This window comes from Solanum stenotomum, chromosome 6 (assembly GCF_019186545.1).
Source record: "Solanum stenotomum isolate F172 chromosome 6, ASM1918654v1, whole genome shotgun sequence".
Taxonomy (NCBI): domain Eukaryota; kingdom Viridiplantae; phylum Streptophyta; class Magnoliopsida; order Solanales; family Solanaceae; genus Solanum; species Solanum stenotomum.
The window spans coordinates 53,552,479-53,570,199 of NC_064287.1; the positions used below are offsets into that span (position 1 = coordinate 53,552,479).

Here is a 17,721-nt window from a genome sequence, read left to right on the forward strand (position 1 = left end):
CCCCCCCCCCCCCCCCCAACCCAAAATCTCGTGTAAGCTCGAAAATAATTTACACAAATAGCCACTTTTTGGTGTCGTCTTAAGAAATTGAAATGGGTCAACTTTTAAATAAACCACAAAAGTGGCTATTTGTGTAAATTATTTTCGATTTTGAAAAGTGGTCAATTTTTAAATCCAAACCATAAAAGTTGTCAATTGGTTTAAAACTTTAAATTTTGTCAAACACATGGAAATATTTCTTTTACTTTATAGATGACGATACGATTTGAACTTACGATCTTTTATCTACTCTGATATCATGTTGATTTGTGTGACAGGGTTGCGATGGTTCGGTATTGTTGGATGATACAGTGACATTAAAAGGAGAAAAGAATGCTCCAAACAACAAAAATGCATTAAAAGGATTCAAAATTATTGATAGAATTAAAAATAGAATTGAATCTGAGTGTCCAGGAACTGTTTCTTGTGCTGATATTCTAACGATTGCTGCTAGAGATGCTGTTCTTCTGGTAATTATATTCTTGGAATTTTATTTATGATAATATATAATATTATTAAATTATTAGTGTTTAGGTTTCTTTGGTTATTATTTAAATAAAATAATCATCATATGAATAAGGGTCGTTTGGGTTCTTATACAGTTAAATCTTTGTATAATTACGTTGTTTGTCTAGAAATGTTGTTAGAACATATAATATATATAACATCACAAAAAATTTAGATCGGATAAAAACTTGACCGTTATAGTGAATCTTATTATAGAAGATGATTGTTATGTAAAGGTCTGACCGTATGCATAACTAAAATGCATTTTTTTTGTTACATTATATTCTTGGAGTGTTGTTTATGGTATTATTAGAATATTAATGTTTAGATTTTTTAATTATCATCATAGGAATAATTAAAGTTGTATTAATTAATTAATAATTTTTTTAAAATTAATTTGTGTACTAGGTTGGTGGACCTTATTGGGATGTTCCATTAGGTAGAAAAGACTCAATAAAAGCAGGATATGAATTGGCAGATACAAATCTTCCAACAGCTGATGAAGGATTAATTTCTATTATATCTAAGTTTATATCACAAGGACTTTCTGTTACTGATATGGTTGCTCTGTCTGGTAAGCATTCTTTAATATATATAATCCTCCGTGTCAATTTATATGACACAATTCGTGTTTCGATAGTAAAATATGTGATTTATTCATATGCTTTTTAAATTTTTAATTCTTGTGACTTTTTGTATGTATAGTTATTACGTAGTTTCTATATAAGTAAATTATTTTTCAAAAATCTTAAAGAATATATGTCTGAATTCACAATCAAAATAAACAAAACACTCCAACTTACAAAATAATTATTTCTACACCTCTAAAATTTTATGCGTCAGATCAACGCCAGGTGTCTACGAGACACAAGGACGAGTTTGAGAGTTTAGTTGTCAATTTTGACCAAGTTAACATGTATTAGATATACACTTTCAAAATTGGAGTACTGTTAATTAACGAAGACGAATTGGACTGTTTAGTTGTTAGTTGAGACTAGGTCAACGTGTCCTAGATATACACTATCAAAGTTGGAGTACCACTAATTAACGAGGACGAGTTAAAGTATTTAGTTGTCAGTTGAGACTTCAATCGACGTGTCCTAGATATAAACTTTCAAAGTTAGAGTATTGCTAATTAACGAGGACGAGTTGGAGTGTTTAATTGTCAGACTAAGTTGACCTGTCCTAAATATACACTTTCAAAGTTGGAGTACTGCTAATTAACGAGGACGAGTTGGGTGTTTAGTTTTCAGTTGATACCTAATCGACGTGTCCTAAATATACCCTTTCAAAGTTGGAGTACTACTTAATTAATTACTTGTCAGCTAAGATCAAAGTTGAAATATTTATTTATGTCTTATACAAAAGATTAATTACATGACTTTCTAAATTAAGTATTACACAAAATTTATCATATTTTTAATTAATTGTTTCAAAATTTGGCAGGTGCACATACAATAGGAAAAGCAAGATGTGTGAATTTCAGAAATAGAATATATGGAGATTTCAAAATGACAAGTACTTCATATATAAATCCAATTTCATCCTCATATCTTAGTAAATTAAAATCATTATGTCCTCCAATTGAAATTAATGGATCATCAGACAACAATGAAACATCAATGGACAATGTTACTCCAAATTTATTTGATAATTCATATTATCATGTCTTACTTAAAGGTGAAGGACTCATAAATTCAGATCAAGAACTTTATTCAAGTTTTCTTGGAGTTCAAACAAAAAAAATTGTTGAAAAATATGCAGCAAATACAATTGCATTTTTTGAACAATTTGCTGAATCAATGGTCAAAATGGGAAATATTACAAATAAAGAGACTTATGTGAATGGAGAAGTGAGAAAGAGTTGTAGGTTTGTGAATACATAAAAGAAAAAAAATTGAGTTAATTATGTATTAGTACACAAAAAAAGAATTTGTTTGGGTTTTATATTTGATTTGTTTGTAATTTCTCAAAAAGAAAAATTATGATATTATTAATGAGAATTATTGAAGCTTTTGTTATAATGAAAAATTCTAATGTGTCATGTATATGGATCTAGATAAGTCTGGGGCTGAATAAAGGTACAGAATATCGAGAAAAGAATTTTATGGAAATCACTTGAAATAGTGAAATATTCTGAACTTATTGGTTTGGATTTTATACAAACTCTTTGAAATTATTTTCTTTTTCTTCACCATTAATCAATAATTAAAGAAATTTGAGGCATTATTTTTCTCATGAAATGATGAGTCCAATAGCTATTTTTTTAGGTTAATAAGATGGATTGTGAATTGATTTGAGTATATTACTTAGTGGCGTGGACTAATAAAAATGATGTTATATATTTAATTTTAAAAAATTATATATTTTACATCAACGTCTATTAACAGGAGGCATAATTTTAAGTTTAAATATAAGTTTAAGAACTTTTTTTAAAAATCTAATAGATGAAAGAAAGGAATAATTATGATCCAACAAATGAAAGGAAAAGTATTTTTGAGACATTTCTAATACGTTAAAGTAGATAATTATTTATGCCATTTCTTTATTTTTTTTCCTCCTCAAATGATAATGCTACCATTAATTATTTCATATGTTGACCCCTGTTTCAATTAAAATATTCTTTATTTTCCTAATACTCGAGTAGTCTATTTCTATTGATAAATTGACATAATTAAATGTCTCTCCCTTGACAATAAGTTGACGATGGGACCAATAAAAATTGTAACGGTGGAATGAATAGTATTTTTTCATTTTTAATTAAAAATTATCGATTTAAATTTTTAGTATGAAAAATATCACATCAACAATTATTTTTCACTTAAATAAATTTTACGTAAATTAGGATTAGTTCGAGGTTTTAATACATGATAATCAATTATCAAGTGAGAAATTAGAGAAAAAATAGTTGACGGCGAACAATATCATATCTTGTTTAATTTTTCATAAATAAGATTTGATAAAAATAAAATATATATAAACTTTATCTGTTAAATAGAAAAAATATTTCCGAAAAACCCGAGATAGGAAGTCATAGGAAAAAAAAATACTTGTCGGCTGTCCCTATTAATTATTATGTGATGAATGGTTCCATTTCTAGAAGAAGTTAAAAGAGGTTTCAAAAATTTGGTGCATATACAATGGATATAATTTGTCGGTTGAACCAATTCACTTTTTATTGATTCGACTTATTTAAATTTATGTCACGTATAATTATTTTAGGAGAGATATTAATTGCAAAGAAAATTTCGTATTTTTAAATATAATATATGAATGTGCTTTATATATAGTTTGGATTCAATTCATATTTTTGTTTTCTATTTTTGAATGTGTACAAGTGGAGACTTAAACTGTTATAAAGTAGAATAAATAGATGATACACACATCCTACATGAAAAATTGTGTGAGATGCATGCGTCTTACACGACATATCACATGACATTTGTGATGAGGGATTCATATATATGTCTATTTGTTTAACTTTATGATATAGTTTAGGCATTAATGCATAAGTGTGCCCCTTTAATTTGATAAGGCAAAAGGGTCAAATATGCCCCTAAACTATTCGAAAAGGACTAGATATATCCCCCGTTTAAAGTTTGGCTCACTCGTGCCCTTGCCGTCCAACTTTTCATCTAGATATGCCCTTATGGGGGTTAAATGTCAAATGGAATTACCACGTCATTTTTACATTACCACGTGACATTTATATTAAAGGGAAAAGGGTCAAATATACCCCTAAACTATTCGAAAAGGTCTAGATATACCCCCCTTTTAAATAAACTACCCAATCGGTTTTCAACAATTTTTTAAAATTTTTATTTTTTTGGGTAAATCCCGAAAATGAGTAATTGACTAATAGGAAAAATATGAAAAAATAAAATAAAATTAACGCCAAAAATTCGCAAATTAATATAGTAACCTTAAATTCAACAATTTCAACAATTTTTTAAAATTTTTATTTTTTTCGATAAATCACGAAAATGAGTAATTGATTAATAAAAATGACTTTATGCTGAATTTTTAGGTTATGTTTTTCATATTTTTTATTAATCAATTACTCTTTTTCGTGATTTATCGAAAAAAATAAAAATTTTAAAAAATTGTTGAAATTGTTGAATTTAAGGTTACTATATTTATTTGTGAATTTTTGGCGTTAGTTTTATATTTTATTTTTTTCATATTTTTCCTATTTTTTATTAGTCAATTACTCATTTTCGGGATTTACCGAATTTTTTTTTGTTGAAAACGGGTCGGGTAGTTTATTTAAAAGGGGGTATATCTAGATCTTTCTGAATAGTTTAGGGGTATATTTGATCCTTTTCCCTTTAATATAAATGTCACGTGGTAATGTAAAAATGGTGTGGCAATTCCATTTGGCATTTAACGCCCATAAGGGCATATCTAGACAAAAAGTTGGACGGCGAGAGCACGAGTGAGCCAAACTTTAAACGGGGGTATATCTAGTCCTTTTCGAATAGTTTAGGGGCATATTTGACACTTTTCCCATTTGATAATTATGTTCTCCAATTTTGAGTGTATAACACTCAAATTTGTATAAAATTGTACAAGTAGGCATACACGTTCTACACGACAAGATCATGAGAGATACATTCAAACTTATTTACTATGTTACGTACGATGCATGCATTGCCACGTAGGATACGTGTATCTATTTATTCAAATACAAATTTACGTACCTACTTATACACGATTATAACAAGATAAGGCACTATGAGTGCATTGGGCCCTCCACATTAGCCCCAAAAGATTGTTTTTTTTTTCTTTTTGGTGTGTAAATGATAGAGATATTAGATAGGGAACTTTTTGCACTTTTTCCTAATTTGATGTTTTCTCAAATCTTTTTTCAACCCACCAATGAAGGCTCTATTATATTATCTTCATTAAAATCTTGACCAGGTTCAATAATGGATTGCTTACGTGGCAATACAAATCATTTATAATATCATGAATTAAAACAAAGTTTTTTCCTTTTTTGAATGCAACTTTTTCCATTTGACCCAAAAGTAACTATAGGATATTTTTTAATCAAAGTATTAATAGTAACGATATTTTTTTTGACCAAATGATATTTTTATGTAATTTTACATAATTTAAAGATATTTTACTTTTTCCTGTTAGAAGTTTGAAGCTGTACATATGTACTCTTTTGTAACTAAGTTTCTATATATTTAAATATCCAGCAAATAAAACCCAAAAAAACTATAGGTGTAATTACAAATGTAATATATTCATAATTTATGTTAGGTAAATTATAACTTTAATATTCTTTCTAAATATTAAAATATGATGAGAGAATTATTTATTTGTACTTATTAGTTTGTTTGGTGAGTTGAATCTATTGATTGATGGTTAATATTGGCCCCAGATGGATTGTGACAATTATTATTTTATTCAAGTTGAATTTTAAAGTTTGTTAAATATTGAAAAAAAAAAACAAATTAAATGTGTAATTAATACGAGGTAACATGTTCCTCACATTTGTGAAATTGACATTAGAGAGAAATGTGTATCATGTACTAATAATAAGTCCATCCATTGTGTTTCACAAAGGAATGGTGCACAATATGATAAACATTATAATTATAAGTGAGATTTGTGAAGGATAGTGTGTACGTAAATTTTATTTAAGCATATCAAAGTATACTTAAAATGAAATATAGTAATAAAAAAGTCACTTAGAAAATAATAAAGAAAAGAATAATATTAAATATGCATCAAGTAATACAATATAAAACTGAAGCAAAGAAAATAATAATAATCTTCTATATATTGGAATTTGGGTAATAATAAAATAAAAGATGGAAGCCTAATTTAAAGTACTTACCCAAAATAAAATATAATAATAATAATAATATATATATATATATAACTCACACTACACCAAAAATGACATTTGGTGATAATTAATTAATGGTAATAATTTAATTGTCGGTAAATATATATTTAATTTAGCGGCAATTTACACTCTTCGTAAATGTGTCTAAAGTCTACAACGACATTAGATTCAATAGCAATAAACTAATGTCAGTAAAAACTTTACAATCTTTATTAATATATATATATATATATATTTATTTATTTATTGTTGCTAAAAGTTATTTTTGTGATAATATTAATTAAATCATTTGTACAAGAAAGAAGAGATAGTTACAATTTTGTAGACTCTCACTCCCACATTTTAAATGTTAAAACATTAATTTGTTAGCAAACGAAAAGAAGTCGCAATTTTGCCTACTACTTGACTATATATGCCTTTGGACCACACTATTAATGTGAGTTATCATATCGTGGAAGCGATGTTTTGTCCGATTTTTTTAATATATAAATTAATCGAGTTCATGTAAATTCTATCCGGTAGATTCGCCCTTTATTTGTACATATGATGTAATAATCCAAACGTCTAAGTTTGATTAAGAAGATGATTATCATATTTTTCCCAAGGAGCACTTTATTAAGCCATTATAAAAGTGGAAGACTCATAATTTGAAAATGACATTGACCCAAAAAAAAAAAGGGAAAATAAGTGTACTAAAAAATCATGTAGAATAAAAAAAATAAAAAATAAAAATCATGTAGAATTATTAAACACCAATTTCCATTTATATTTCCACTCTTCACGTGCATTTGACTTGAATTGCACACTTTTTTCCAATTAAAATTTCATAACATAATCAAAGACAAGAAAAACTAATTGTTTTGACTTTGTTCTAACAGCTACATCTATCATTTTTTTACACGTGCAATGTAATTTGATTTGCTCTAATAAATCATATATCATATAAGTTATAACTAAGATTATATTAATAACTAGCATTGATAATTTTAAGTGATTTTTATATAATTTTTTGTTTATCTTATATTAATGTAAAATAAATTTAAGACATAATACACAAATAATTATTTAAATTTGGCTTCAGTTGATAAGTACCCACTTCAACTTTCAAATACATATCTAAACGTCTTAACTCGTCTTCGTGTCAGTAGAACACTTCAACTTACAAATATAATCAAATCTAAACACCTCCAAAAATTATATATCACATCAGCGTCGAGTGTCCATATAGACGTAATGGAGATGATTCTAAATGTACACTCTCAAAGTTGAAACGCTTACTTATCAGTTGAGATCAAATTTAAGGATGACAATGGGGTTGGCAGGGAGGGGGAGGGGTATAGAGCGGGTTTGGCTTAACGCACAAAAATTTCAATCTATCCCGCATTACATTTTTATGTGTTTTCAATCCGCCAAGCTTAGATTCATGTCCCACCCTCCCTGCCCATATAAGTATTTGTTTTCTTGAGTTAAACACATAAGATTAGAAGATAATTCATCTTTTTTTCAACTTTCGTTTTAATATAAATGCATTTCTTCGGATCTTTGCAAATATTAGAAAAAGAGTAGTAAATTCAAATTATAATTACCTACTTAAGGAAAGTTTGAAAAGATATGTAATTTTGTTTTTTTTAATTAAATAAAAATAGGGAGGAAAACTACACTAACAAAGTAAAATTGGATTCTAATTTGTTAAAATTAACATTAAAATGAAATCAGACCTTCTTCCTCAATTGGTTAATAACTGTTTAAAATATTAAGAATCTATCGATTTTGATTATAAAAAATACACTTAAATTATAATTGAATAATTGGTTGCAAAAATAAAATTGAACACACTATAAAAGGATTGAGTATAAATTGAACACCTTTTCCAATTGCCATTAAGTATCTGTTTGTGTATTATTATGTCTAAATTCAAATATGAATTATGAATTTTAATCTTCTTATACTTCAACGCTTTAATAGTAAAAAACTAGAAGAAATTTATTATTATTATTATTCAATCATAATTAAATAAAATTCATATAAACAAGATTTATATCATATATTTATTAATTTTATATAAATAGTACATGTAAATTTTTTCCCATTTACCAATTTAATATTCTTTTTATAATTTTATTTAGTTTCTAAAATTACTGTAAGTAAGTATTTATTTTTGTTTTATTCTATGATGAAATTTATGCCACTCATTACGGAATTATGCTACGTGTACGTTACGGAAAGCCGCCGCTAATTAATAATTCTGTCCCTAACTATTTTTTTAATTTTACAAATGCATAATCATTGCTTATATTTACACCAGAACTATCAATGACAATAAATAAATAATAATAATAATAATTTTATTTCTTTCTTTTTTTCACAATAAAAACACTTTTTATTTTGATACTTTGGTTTGTTTTCGTAAGAAACTCATTATTATTTTTATTATAATTGTACATTAATGTTTATAGCAATAACTTTGAAATCTCAAAGTCTCATTATATTATAATCACATATAAAGTAGTAATACAATTTTACATAATACATTTGTAAACTAAATTATGAGAAACATTTAATAATCCTAAAACTTTATGCATATTCATAAGTAAAAAGAATCAAAAGTACACATTTTAAATAAATTTATTTCACAACGACAACAATAATATCTATAATGTAATATTATAAACAAGGTTTGAAAAGAATATAATATACACTAACCTATATTTATCTCACAAAAACGTATTTTTTTTTTCAAAAGATCTTTCGATAATAATATTTTAATATTATCTACGCATCACACTAACCTAATATTTACCTCACAAAACGTAAAAGAAAATATTTTCAAAAAATCTTCTGATAATAATATTTTAATATTATCTACGCATCACACTAACCTAGTAATATTTACCTCACAAAATATTAAAGAAAATATTTTCAAAAAACCTTTCGATAATATATTTTAATATTATCTACGCATCACATGTTTATGTTTACAAGTAGTAATAAATATTGTGGACTCTACCCTATGCAATTCCGTGGCAAAATCTCAAGAATTCCCACTTCCCATAAACTTCTGGAAATTCACTTTCCTTCATATAACAGCAAAAATATCTCCAAAAATCCAGAGTATAGAAAAATAAGAAGGGCAAAAAAGGGAAAAAAACAAACATTACATATATATAAATTTGAGCCTTTCTGCCTTTGTAGAAGAAAGGGCCAAAAAAGCTTGTAAGCTTTACTTGCAGTTAACCTCACTGTAGCATATAATAGGTCTGTGTTTTCTTGCTCTTCCAGGTTCTACAATGGAGTTAGTCTGAATTTTTTTTTTAACTCAGATATCTTGTGGGATTTTCCCCTTTTTTGTTTTTGAGACCTCCATTGTGTTTTCTTGATTAGTTGTGCTTGTTTGCTTGAATGCTGAAGTTGGTTATCTTGTTTTGTAGTACTTAACATTTTTAGCTATTGAATCTAAAATGGTCTGTAAAAAGAATGTTTTTTGATGAGGATTTGAGTGTTTCTAATCTGGGTATTAATTGGTTTTGTTAAAGGAGTGATCTTTTTTGTTATAAGTATTTAATGGATTGAGTTTCTTAGTTGTAATGTGTTAATTGGAAAGAGGGAAAAAAGGGGATTTTTAATTGGGTGAGGGTTCTAGTTTGTTTTGCTGCTGCACTTTTGATATTAGTTGTATGTGAATTCTGGTTTGATTAAAGATAGCTCTTTTATTCAATTTTAACAAACATTGATGGTTGTGTTTATTAGGTTATGGATGGAGATTGTAGGGCATTCAGATAACTCCCATGAACTTGAATTTTCAATTTAATGTTTAGTGAATCTATTGGAAGATCAAACTGATCTTAATCTTGTAATGCCTGAGATTCGGTGTTGTCGGTCTTAAAGATTTGTCTTTATTTAAAATAGTTCTAAGCTTGTTCGGTACGGGAGCTTGCAGGAAAATGTCTGCATTTTGTTCCTTGATAATTGCATCAAGATCAACAGATATGTGGTTCTTAAGTAGAAATTCTGTAGGACAACATTACTGTTTGAGTCTGAACTGACTAGTAACTTATTAATAACAATACTAGCCTAGTTCATAGTATGCAGAAGTAAGTTTAACCTTTTATGGCATATTCCGTCTTATTCATAAAAAGGCAGAGTCGGTCTGCATTAAAGCTAAGAAACTATAAATTCATCATAGACCTCCGTTATCTTAGGAAATAAGTGAGTGAGCTTTGAAGCCTTCCCATTTTAATTGCGATGACGAAGACAATCCTGGAGGATGATTTCTTGGGTCATTTGGGTTATGTGCTATATTTTTAATCATGGATGATAACAATCTTTGTACTTAAGTGGTCGTTCGTGTTGATGGCGCTTTAATCCTTTTTTTCAAGTGTTTCTCTGCTGCAAAAGAGAACTTAATATCTGCTATAGCATTATATTATAGCTTCTCTTCTCTGCTTATCTAGTCTCATTGATGCAACTAAGTATCGGAGAGTTCAAGTTAATTCAACTAACAGACAGTTTTTACAAGATACTGTGATTTTAATGTGTAATTTATGAGAGAACTTGCTTAAATGAAAATTTAAGCAATCACAAGAATAGAAAAATCAGGGTTGTTTCTTCTTGCAAGAGATTCTGGGGGTTAATAACAATTATGTGCTATGTTGTAATGCTTCCACTGCTTTATCTTCGGTGTGTCAATATTAGATAAGAAACTTTTCCAGGTCCATGATTGTGAATTGATCATTTTGGCATATCTTTTATTCTGGATCTTTTATATTCTCATTCTGATCTTTATACGGGTTATTTTTGTAATTTCAGAGGATAATTCTCTACGTGTTTATTCCAAATGCCTAAAGATACTAGTAATGATGAATCTACTCGGAGAGCTGGTCTCTTAAAGGACCAGGTTCGACTAGTCAAGAGAAAGAACTGTGATCGATATGAAATCATCTCGATACCTGATAATTTGTCATTTGAGAAAGGTTTCTTTGTTGTAATCCGTGCATGCCAGTTGTTGGTTCAAAAGAATGAAGGATTGATAGTACTTGGTGTTGCTGGTCCCTCCGGAGCAGGAAAGACTGTGTTTACAGAGAAAATACTCAGCTTCATGCCAAATGTTGCAGTTATCTCAATGGATAATTACAATGATGCTAGTCGAGTAGTTGATGGAAACTTTGATGGTAAGAATGAATACCTCGTTTCTTATTTTTATTGAGTGTGTACAGAAGATATTAACAAAAGGGGATTTCACTTGCATTCTGTTCTCTGGCTTAAAATTTCAAGTACCCACCAGTTTCAGGGACAAGGAGGCCCATAAGTTTATGAAGCTCCTAATTGTTGAATATTTAGGGAATCTACTTTGCATTTTCTTGACATAGTTGGCACTTTGAGTTCTTACAGACCTCTATGTGTCCTTTTTCTTTTTTCCTTGAGAAAGCCATTGTAAATATGTTACAAAATCTACTGAATAGAGAGCTGTCCTCTTTCGGCTAATGATTCAATCTTTTTAAGTTTTGGTAACACCAAACATATGATCAAGAGTTGCTAGAACCATAATATATTGGTTAATCTTTCATTGGTTAAATCTCAATTATGCACTAGAATGAGGAGGGTGCCTCTTTGAATCGTGGAACATACATATTCAATGTTAGAAAACATTCCGTGAAAGAATCTGGGCTGAGATCTCTAATTTCCTCTTAGCTGATTTCTTTTTTTATTGGTTTACCCTGACACTGGTGTCATTTGTACTAGTAGAATAACTTAAGACTAGATGATTTGTACTTTACCAGGTCTATTTTTTCTTTTGAAACAGATCCACGACTTACAGACTATGATACATTGCTGAAAAACATCAATGATCTAAAGGCCGGGAAGCCGGCTGAGGTTCCCATATATGATTTCAAATCTAGCTCTCGCATAGGATACAGGTTCAGCTCCTTGCTTCTTATTCATGTAATATTCTATACTTATATGTGCATGTTGTCATTGTTCATACAAGCTGCTATTTGAAACCACTGCAAGTTTATTGCCTGTTTGCTCCAGAAATTTTATGTTTGAATGCTTAAATGGCAAATACCTCCAGACCTTGGGTTGTTTATAATTTTGCGTTCTATTACATGAGGAAAAGAAAAAATAAATCGATGACATCTTTGGAGCAATACTACCTAGGCTCTTCATTGCTCTGATTCAAACAGAAACTTAACTGTTGAATTGGCATATCTAAATTTGATACAATTAAGACCATGTCACTAACTGTGGAATCTCATGACTTGTTCATCTTTGAATCATTTAGTAGATGCCTTTTTTTATTTTCTTTTAATTATCTCAGATTTGTTGCATATTAGTATATGATCTGAATTTACAACATTAAGTTTACTGCAGGACTCTTGAAGTACCTAGCTCCCGCATTCTGATAATTGAGGGTATCTATGCTTTGAGTGAAAAGTTGCGGCCTTTTCTAGATCTTCGCATATCTGTGACAGGTGGAGTTCACTTTGATCTTGTCAAAAGGGTTTTACGGGATATACAGCGTGCCGGGCAGGAACCCTCGGAGATAATCCATCAAATATCTGAAACGGTTTGTTTCCTATATAATTTTGGCTAAAATACACCTGAAACTCTCTTTATGACTATCCAACGACGATGTCTAGTACAGGTTTATCCAATGTACAAGGCTTTTATTGAACCTGATCTCCAGACTGCACATATAAAAATCATCAACAAATTTAATCCGTTTACTGGATTTCAGAGTCCTACATACATTCTAAAGGTAAGGATATTAGAAGTTCATACTACTTCTGGTTTCCAGTCATGGAAAATTACAGTGGTAAAAAACAAATTACTTAATTAACGTTATCAATAAATATTAAAACAAAGAAAAAGGGTTTATCTAATCACTTGTACCTTTAGTCTTCTAGGGATGTGCAAGTCGATCAAATCAAGTCTGCATTATCTGAAGAACACATTGAAAGTACGGAGCAAACTTACGACATATACCTTCTGCCACCTGGTGAAGATCCAGAGACATGCCAATCATATCTGAGGATGAGAAACAAAGATGGAAAATACAGTCTCATGTTTGAGGTTTGTCTCTTTGTATATTGATCAATACTTTTGGAGAAAATAATGGCCAACTGTGACAAAGTACCTCTGTTTGCTAGGCCATTTTGGCTTTACTATGTAGCCTACTGATGACAGTCTGTTATTCTCCCAATTAAACTTTTAATAGTCGTGTGCATATTACTATTCATTTTCTTGAAATACTTGAAAATTGTTTAAGCTTTTGGGGAACACCATTTTCCTATAATGTTACCTGTATTTTTTATCTTGAAATATTAGCAGGGGCTAAGGAATTTCCAAGTTAAAGCCTAATTCTAGAGTTAATAAAGTCAACCTGAGAAAAAGCTCTCAATGTATACCTGAATGGTTGATAAGAAATCCTCTTGGTTGGCTCAATATAGGAGACAATGGAAGAACGTCTATATTGCATGTAGGGGAAGTAAGATAGCTAGGTGCTTTTACTCAACTTGTGAAGCTTGCATCACAAACGTATCATGGACTTATATGGCTAGTCTTAGTCATGTCGCAAGATGAATTGCATCATGTGTTGAAGAAGCTATACCACTAAATCATTCTTAAATAACTCTGTTTCTTGTAGGGAAATGCCATATTACAACTCAATGTAGGTGGTGTAAGGATGATTTTTGTTTCATTCTTAACCTTATGTTTTCCTATAGTCGATGTCAAGTACCAACAGGAGGAATATCTTCCATTCACTCTCTTTTTTGTCTTTCTACAATTCAATATTCAGACAATTTCCTCTTGTTTTAGAATAAATTGAGATCTTGTAGAAGTTGAATTCATCAAATCTATAGAAGAAGCTGATAATAGTAGAGATCTTAAACTAAAATTATCCTGCCTGCTGTCCTACTATGAACATTGTAAAATCTTGAAATGTTGTGCATCTGGTAGCTTCAGTCTCTATTTTTTTTTTTGGTCCTGATTCTTTCTTGGGATTATATCTTTTATTGAGAGACTTCAGGATTTAGTGGTCAATACAAGTATTTCCACTCCATGTTTATTTATTTTATTTTTTCATCTGGTGGTGCTTGGGTATATCAGCTTTTCTTGACCAGCTAATTTTCCTGGAAGTATGTGTACCTGTAAAGAGCTGCTTTACTGAAGTTCTGATGGTGACAGCTTAAAGTGGTTTTGAATTGTAGGAGTGGGTCACTGATTCTCCCTTTGTCATATCGCCAAGAATCAGTTTTGAAGTTAGTGTGAAGCTTCTTGGTGGATTGATGGCCTTGGGATACACGATTGCAACAATACTCAAAAGAAGTAGTCATGTATTTTCTGATGAAAAGGTTTGCGTGAAAATTGATTGGCTAGAGCAACTGAACCGGCATTATGTTCAGGTAGTAGACTTGTTTTACTCTCTCCTCCTTGCTAAGATATTTACATGCTAAAATCTTGTCATTTCTGTTAACATCTGTTGGCAATGATGTTAAGCTAGAAAGCAATCCTTGATAATTTGTTAAGGTCCTTTTGGTTTCAGTTTCTATTGCATGAATTGTCAGAATCATTCTGTCATCAGGGAACCAATGCCTCACTAACAAATGATTTAATTCATAAAATTGGAAAGCTTGAAACTTGCATTGAGTTCTCAAGGCATGGCAGTTTATGTATTATCTCTAGTGGTTTCTGCATGATATGCCAATGATTGTCTAACTGCAATATCTTTAAATTGTTAACCCAAAGGAAATGTAAGCTGCATATTTATTTCTCTTTTTATCTTGAAGAAGAGTAAAATCATTCATTTTATCAACTACGGAGAAGATAACTGCGGGGTGTGTTATTTTAAGACTTCAATGTCCACTGCATGAGAATTCTTCTCCTTGTTGATCCTTAATAATTCAGATTGACTTGTTGTCTCTTAGTATCAGGGTCCAGAATATTGTTTTAAACTTCTAATATGATAGATTTTCTTAACTTTACCTAGGTCCAAGGAAGAGATCGCCTAATTGTAAAATCGGTTGCTGATCAGCTGGGATTGGAGGGTTCATACACTCCGCGTACATATATTGAGCAAATACAGCTAGAGAAGCTTGTGAATGAAGTTATGGTATGCTAGCTTTCATAGATTTTTTTCGTTACGTGCTCTAATGGCTTTCTATCACTTACTAGATATATTGCAGGCACTACCAGATGATTTGAAAACGAAGCTTAGCTTAGATGAAGATCTCGTCTCCAGCCCAAAAGAAGCTCTCTCTCGAGCCTCAGCAGAGAGAGTAGCATGGAGAAATAAGAATTTAAGAAGGTACTTGTCTATCCATTTTTTTCCCTATTGACTAGTCTTGCATTAATTTTTTTGCATAAAAAATGGTGTCAAACGATGGATTTTATCAATAAGCTGAAAATATTTCTCCATGCCAATAATTACTTGTGGTTCAACGGCATTAATAGAAGGCTGCTTAGCTTTTTTTAACTGCTTCCAAACATTGTATTAATGGCAAATATCCTCCTCTAACAAAGAGGGAAAGCAAGAGGAGAGAGTCTTAGGTGAATACTGAGGAGTTTCATCAGCTCTAATTTGCACACAGCACACTTGATTAACCTATGGTTTGGACATACTAATGTGGCTGCAGGAGTTACGGGAGAAAAGAAATGAAGAAAAATGATAGTCTCACACTCTCACCGTAGTTGTATTCATGCATATTTTGATACACATGACCTTATGTCTATATGCGTCCATGTGTCATTCTGTTTGATGTGTAGGTTGAATAGATTGCTCCTAGATATCGACTTGTTTGTTTAGTTCTTCAACTCCTTATTGATTTGTATATAAGCAAGTCATTAATCTTAAATTTGAAGTTTTTTGGAACTTGCATGGATCTCCATCCTTATTGGGAAAACCTCATGAGAGTGGTGTGGGGATGGGAGGGAACTGCAGCCTGCAGCGGAAGCGGATGAGATTCTATCTCGTCCAGGAAAAATTCTGTTGTCAAGTTGATTTGAACTTGATCTGCTTCTTTTTGTTTTTGCAGTGGATTGTCCCATTCCTATGCAAATCACAGAGAGAAAAATCTATCCAAGATTGATACTGATAGTCAGAGGTTTGATGACAGAAACACTGATTCAGCAACATTAGCAAACCAGGTTTTGCATTTAGCAACAATGAAATATATTTAAGCTCTTTTCACTATTTCATGGCACTTCTGGAGATTTACCCTTCATGTTTGTTGTCCTTGTTTCACAAAGGGAGCTGTTACACATTTATCGGAACAAATATCTACCTTGAATGATCGGATGGATGATTTTACATCTAAAATGGAAGAACTTAATTCCAAGTTAACCAAAAAAAGAGCTTCTCCGAGCACACAAAGTCTGGCTTTGCAAGCCGAAGCTTGTAATGGATCCGGCCCAACTTCTTACTTCATATCTGGTTTAGAAAATGGTTCCTTGACAGGATCCATTATGCCAAATTCATCATCCTCTTCTTTGCTAATTCCAAAGGAGTCCAATCTGATGGAAGAGGTACATATTTCACCAGGCTTTCGCCATGCAGACCTATGTTTAATCAATCATCTTCTTCTTCTTTTATTACTCTGATGGAACATATGAATATATAATCTTTTGACTTGTCAATTTGCACTACTTTCCATTACTGCAGAAAGTTAAATATCAGAAGATAACTAAGTTACTTTCCCTTTGCATTAATTATCTTTGCAGCTATCTAACGTTGCACGCGGACAGCGCCAAATTATGCATCAGTTAGACAGCCTTAGCAATCTTCTTCGCGACAGACTGGGAGAACAATCACGGCAAGCCAGAACAAGCAAGAGAAGAGATCTAAATTCGATCAGAGTACCTCTCATTGTGACCTTAGCAGTTAGTGGATTGGGGTTCTTTCTGTTTAAGAGCCGAAACTGATTCTTCTTCCTCATGTAAAAACTATGCTCCTATACTTTTTTCTTTCAAGTTCATTAGCCCCATACAAGTAGTATTTTGCCTATGTTCGATCGGAGTAGAGGTAGACTAGTGTTCATGTGTGTTTGGGTCAAGGAGGGCAGGTTTATGCTTTCAATTTCCCAGTTGAGCTTTGTCAAACAAGGCAGCAAGTTGTGGGGTTTCTTTGATTAAAACTCTCTTTTCAATACATATTTTACAAGTTAAATTGCAAGTTTCCCTTTGCCTGATGGAATGAAGGGATATTGGAAGCATTCTCTCTTTTTGATTTTCCATCCGATACTTCGAGATAATCCTAAATTCATGTTTTCTAAAAGCCGAGTTCAAATAGAGTCGATCACACATTTTACAAAATTTAT

General features: G+C 30.6%; 2 protein-coding genes across 2 annotated transcripts in view; both read left to right on the forward strand.

The window, feature by feature from the left end:
- LOC125866961 (peroxidase 11) overlaps positions 1-2,553 on the forward strand; it is a 3,300-nt gene extending 747 nt beyond the window's left edge. The window contains exons 2-4 of the mRNA XM_049547356.1: positions 318-509; positions 955-1,120; positions 1,993-2,553. Of these exons, the coding sequence (XP_049403313.1) occupies positions 318-509; positions 955-1,120; positions 1,993-2,432 (798 nt within the window). The 3' untranslated portion in view covers positions 2,433-2,553. The remainder of the gene's footprint in view (positions 1-317; positions 510-954; positions 1,121-1,992) is intronic.
- A 6,967-nt stretch (positions 2,554-9,520) lies between these two features.
- Positions 9,521-17,596, forward strand: LOC125866949 (inorganic pyrophosphatase TTM2). Its single transcript, XM_049547341.1, has 12 exons — positions 9,521-9,661; positions 11,213-11,574; positions 12,207-12,321; positions 12,776-12,971; positions 13,050-13,163; positions 13,304-13,477; positions 14,617-14,811; positions 15,396-15,518; positions 15,592-15,713; positions 16,441-16,552; positions 16,655-16,930; positions 17,126-17,596. Exons 2-12 carry the CDS (start codon positions 11,241-11,243, stop codon positions 17,324-17,326), a joined length of 1,962 nt encoding a protein of 653 aa, XP_049403298.1. The 5' UTR covers positions 9,521-9,661; positions 11,213-11,240; the 3' UTR covers positions 17,327-17,596.
- Positions 17,597-17,721: the final 125 nt, after the last annotated feature.